The 5,373-nt window shown below is 39.3% G+C and overlaps 1 protein-coding gene across 2 annotated transcripts in view; it reads right to left on the bottom strand.

Moving 5' to 3' along the window:
- relch (RAB11 binding and LisH domain, coiled-coil and HEAT repeat containing) overlaps positions 1-5,373 on the bottom strand; it is a 34,617-nt gene that overhangs the window by 24,036 nt on the left and 5,208 nt on the right. Inside the window, exons 2-7 of one of the 2 annotated variants that reach the window (XM_020606453.1) lie at positions 5,162-5,251; positions 2,132-2,203; positions 1,918-1,973; positions 1,684-1,797; positions 1,195-1,389; positions 599-693 (exon numbers count right to left, since the gene is read on the bottom strand). In XM_020606453.1, coding sequence (XP_020462109.1) covers positions 599-693; positions 1,195-1,389; positions 1,684-1,797; positions 1,918-1,973; positions 2,132-2,203; positions 5,162-5,251 — 622 coding nt within the window. The remainder of the gene's footprint in view (positions 1-598; positions 694-1,194; positions 1,390-1,683; positions 1,798-1,917; positions 1,974-2,131; positions 2,204-5,161; positions 5,252-5,373) is intronic. The other variant, XM_020606454.1, reaches the window with a different exon arrangement.

The following is a 5,373-nucleotide window of genomic DNA, read 5'->3' as shown; positions in this document are numbered from 1 at the left end:
GGGGCAGTATAGAAACCCTCCTCTTCAGTGTCTGAATCTCACTTCAAGTTATAAAAAAAACAAAAAAAAAAAACAAATGACAGTATCCATTAAAAACATTAAGTACTTCTTATTAGTAATGAAGCAAGTCAGCAAAACAAACTCCTATCATCAAAAAGTGGTAGTAGAATAGCTCTGCAAACCACCTCAACAATTTCCAGTTGTGGTAAAGTGAATTTGTCTGAATCATAATGGTGGCAATTAAAGATTCCGCATAAAGGGAAAATAACTTCACAGAGCAGTGGGGTTTAGGGGAAATTTCCAGTCCAGTTCCATCTCATAGCTAGTTTTGGTCACAGTTATGGTAATAACGTGGACTGAAGTGCTGAAGTCATTTGCTGCATACATGCTTTTCATATTTCCCTAGTGGCAGTGGTAAATGTTCTTGTTGTGTTGGCACAGCACAACTACTGCATAAACAAACCCTGTTAGCATCATAGCATACTAGCAGTGGTCATAGGATTTGTAAAACATGTAGCACAACTGAAGGCAGTTCCTCGGTCAGTCTCACATAGAGACTGATTTACTAGTACAAGAACACACATATGCACTCACACACCTCTGCAGCTTCCTGATCTGCTCAGCTAGGCGCTGCTTCTCATTGTTGAGGAGGCTAATCTGGTACTCCAACTCCTGCACAACTTCTGTCTGCTGCTACAGAGGGAAAAATATATAGACATTTTATAACCTCAGTTTAAGAGCAGGTAATCTGATACAACAAAACTGTTCATGGGTCAGAGTTATATCAGGCATTACTGCAATAAACAGACATTTTACATTTTGTTTTTCATCAGCATCACTGTAGATCTGTAGAGCACCTCCATTACTCTACTGTGATGAGTCAAAGCAACTGACCTTCAAGGCAAACTGCCATCTCTTTGGGAGTCTTACTGTAAAGGTTGTTCAGCCAATTTTGTCTAGAATCCAAGTTTTATTCATATCAAACAAAAAGCGCTTTGTCTTTGTGTTAATGGATTGGCTATTCCTGCTTTGGAACAACTACTGCATTATCACAAAGCCTGTGATGCAGCTAAAGCAAAACATGTCACTGAACCCCTGAGGTAGCTCCAGAAGTGCAAGGTGGATGAATGTTTCACCTCATGAAGAACAGTACATTAATGAATCACATACATATAATACAGGTACATTACACACCTTCTGGGAGAGGCCAGGTTTCTTTGGTAGATCTTGGGCAATGCAGTTTCCTGGAAGATCGCCCAAGTCTACTCCCACTGACGCATCAACTGTGTCTCGAGGTGGAGGGAGAGGGGTGCCACAGTTCCTGTAGAGATGTAAAAGGCCTGGGGGTTTGGGTATGTTGAGGCCAACATCATCCCACAACTCAAAGTCCTGGAAACAAATAAGAAACTAAATAAGTACACAGAATTAAGATATGTCAGAAGTGAGGGTGCACGACATGCTGCAATTTCAGAACAGGACAGCTGATCCTAGTTGTTGAATGCATTTATGCTAAACCCATGCCTCTACCACAGAACTAGACAAGTGCCTTCATGCAAGTCTGATAGCTCTTATTATGCTTTAGGAATAAAAAGACAGTCAGAAATAAATGATATAAAAGGCTAGCTCCATGTAGACATTTGTCATTCTGTCTTCAAAACATGCAGCAGCCAGAGAAAACTTTACCTGATCATCATTTTCATCAGAGAAGGTGATGGATGAAAGTTTGTATTCATTTTTTAATAAATATTCATTCACAAGGAAGTTTAGGGCTCTTTTCTCCAGTGGGCGTATAGGCTCCTGAGGTAGAGAAGAAAGAAACTGAAAAACAGTTTAAAGGAACACAACTTATCCTGAGTCATTTGAAAAGAGGAATAAAATTCACTGATTTTGCTCTTTCTATATTTGAAGATTCCCCACCTGAATTTCAGGACTTGACTTGAAGTTTTTTCTCTCCTGAGAGGGTACTTCACTCTCTGGGAAAATTGGAAAAAAAAAAAAATACTGGATGAGCTTGAAAGGATGCTACTATAAGTGTTATTCAACAACAGGAATTTCTCTTAGGAACAAAAAGAGTGAAAAGCTGAAGCAAAAGAGGGTTCAGGTGTAGAAGAAGTTTAAAAGTACGCCACACCTTCTGCCTGAGTCAAGTTGGCGCGCAGAGCCTGAATGGTCTCCTTTGCTTTCCGTAGCTCAAACTCCAGCACTGGACAGGAAGTGACAACACACACACACACACACACACACACACACACACACACACACACAAACACACACAGGAAGTGCATTCAACCAAACAAACAAACAAAACAAAGATGGGCATGATAAACAAAACAACCACACAAAAGATCGTAAGTCATAAGACAAAAAAAACAAAAAGAGAAATGCATGCAAATCATGGGTCTAAAGAACGCATGCAGCAGAGGATCATGGTAAAACTGGCTTGATGACAGCCTGTTTCACAAGTGTGTGCAATGCTTTGAGATTTCTTGCCCTTGGTTTTCTTCCAATTACAGCACTGACGTGTCTGACTTAAAAATGGGAGTAGTTCAGTTGTAGCTGAGGTGAGCAAATCTGTTCCAGCTACTGAAATGTAGCCTTGATAATCTAGGAGCTGTCTGACAAAGGATTTTTTTCCAGGCAAGTGCCTTACTATCAAGCAATAAAATTATTTGGTTTCAAGCCACTCAAAGGACACAGCTCAGGATTGTGCTTTATAACAGTCCAGGCCATCAAACTATGAGCAATTCAAACTATGATATAAAACTCAAGGATCAAAATGTTATTTAGTACATGTTACTTTATCAAACTTGTTTTCATTTTAAAAGAACATTATTCATTAATACAAGCAAGCTGTTTCTGAAATCTAATGCAATCAGAACCAGCTGATATTTTGGATAAAAATGTTCATTTGTACATTGAAAACTGAAAGGCTAAACTAACACTGGATAAAGAGAAAAAGAACACACAAGATCTAGGACACGTTCGGTAAAAAACACACGCAAAAAGTAAGAAGCAATGGAGAAGGAAAAACGAAGTTGCATGACTGTGCACTGAAAAGCTGCCACCTGATCTGATCTCGCTGTTGTCCCCAAATCTGTCATTTAATGTCTCGGATTGCAGTTCGACAGATGGTATGGTAGGTTTTACATTTCTTTTCTTTTCTTTTTTTTTTTTAAGGCCAACCATAAAAACATATGAAAAGCAGGCTGGGGTTATCTTATGTATTTCTTTATGATGGGCTAAATTGGGTAATTTATCACTTTTAATTACTAAAGGAAATGCCAGGAGTCGGCAAAATTCCCCCTAATCTGACTCCATCATCCCTAACCTTTCTAGCAGATCAAGAGTGCACAGGATGCAAGCGCAACAAAATGGAAAAACAATAACTGAATCACGGGGAGAGAAAAAAATAAAATAAAATAAAGCAAAAAACTTGTCTGGATGGAGTGACTTGTCCAGTATTGTTCACTGGGGTTTGATCAACGTCAGGAGATAGCCAGAAAACCCAGAGTCAGACAGCTGGGGGCAGGCATCTTGGCAAGAAGAACAGGTCAGGTAGAGATGAGAGTTGGGGTGGGTGAAAAGGGAGGAGAGGAGGGGTGCCAATTTGGGAAAGGGGGCACTATGTGAATAATGGTCATTTTTAAAAAGATGCCTAATTTGCAGGTGGAAGCATGAAACCAACATCTCTGCTGCATGGTATTTACCACACCCTTGCATTATTTGTATCTGCTTTTCATCAGCTGACAAAAGCACCGATGCACGTGCAAGCTATTTCCCTGTTTACATTTTAGGTGTTTCAACCTTTACTTAAGACTTTGACTTGGGTCTTTCTCTAAAAACAGAGAGGGAAAAAAGAAAGAACAAACCTAATGCACAAAACACAGCAGGGTTTAAACAGTCTGTGCACAATTCCATGAATCCATACCACAGTTACAGACTCACTGAATAACACCTGGATGACTACAGAAAGCTGGCAATAACGTTGCACACTGTACTATGGCATAGTGTGCAGAGCTAAAATGTAATGTTTTCATGCCGGGGATCATAAAATTTCAAGATGAAAAAAAAAGAGGCAGATTATTTTAATGTAATAGGAATGGTCTCTGCACTGCCCACTGCACATTAATTAAAGCAAAAGCTTATTCATATGTCCCATTATTCAACAGTGTGAGAAGCCCTCATCACACATCAGCTGAAAATGAACAAGCTGCTTGTAACTGAGCAGGTTTTTTTTTATTTTTATTTTATTGTATTTATTTATTTTGAACAATAGTGACATATAACAAGGCAATAAAAGCATTCAATCCATACAAGGCATAGTCCCTTACATTAACAACATAAATCAATCAATTGCTCAAAACGGAGTGGGAAGAAGTCAAACTTATTTAAACCCACCCTGGTCTGTTACAATTAAAACAGAAGAACACAGTGGCTGCTTCCTTAATTATTAATGTTGACCAAACTTTCAATTTCCATATATACACATGAATATATACACAGCTGATCTTAAAAATCGGGAATCTGTGTGGTGCCATCACCATCAGACTCAACTGTGTGGACCGATTTGAATAAATCTGTCTAACGGTGTGTTACAACACAGCCACAGGGTGAAGCAAGTGGGATTTCAAACAGTGCTGACACAGGTCCTATATCAAAACTAACACACACTGACTCAACAGTTTGGCAATTGATTTGAGGAGGCACACACACCTCAACCATGCTAAGCAAGAAACATAATCAATGTCGGAACTGGATCATGTAGACCCAAGATTTTAGAAATATAGTGTTTGTTCATTAACTTTTTTTTCTACATACCTAGTAAAAACACTCTACACTAACAATACATTATGACAGTGTGAAAACACAGTGAAACTAACTCTTGTTCCTGTGGATTCTGACATTAAATGCGCTTAAAATATATTTTTTGTCATTACTACCAAAGCAGCTGTTACACAGCAGTCCAACAGTGACAGAATACAAAACACAAAAATGTTACAATAGCTTGGATTAAAAGAATTACAGCCTTTGATAGAACAGCCAGGTGTTGTTCACTTGGTTTCTGTGCTAACCCTGACACCTTCTGTCATTTTTGTCCTTCTACTTCCCCAAAGTAAGCCGGGGCTCTTGCTTTCAGCCCTGACAGTACAACTCATCTTACCTGCCACCCTTTCATCCGACTCTCGGTTGCCGTCATCCGAGTAACGAGCAAAGTCCAAGGAGTCTAAGGTGCTGATGCTGCCTGCTCGATCTGAACAGTGACACAGAGACAGAGACAGCAGTGAGACAAGTACACAATCACCTCACAGTTAGATGAGGTCACTGTCAAGCAGCTCGCATAGCTTAAAAAAAAAAAAAAAAAAACATGTGACA

This window comes from Monopterus albus, unplaced genomic scaffold (genome assembly GCF_001952655.1).
Source record: "Monopterus albus unplaced genomic scaffold, M_albus_1.0 scaffold78.1, whole genome shotgun sequence".
Taxonomy (NCBI): domain Eukaryota; kingdom Metazoa; phylum Chordata; class Actinopteri; order Synbranchiformes; family Synbranchidae; genus Monopterus; species Monopterus albus.
Note: the sequence above shows the minus strand (reverse complement) of the source record. Positions and strands in the feature narration are given on the sequence as shown.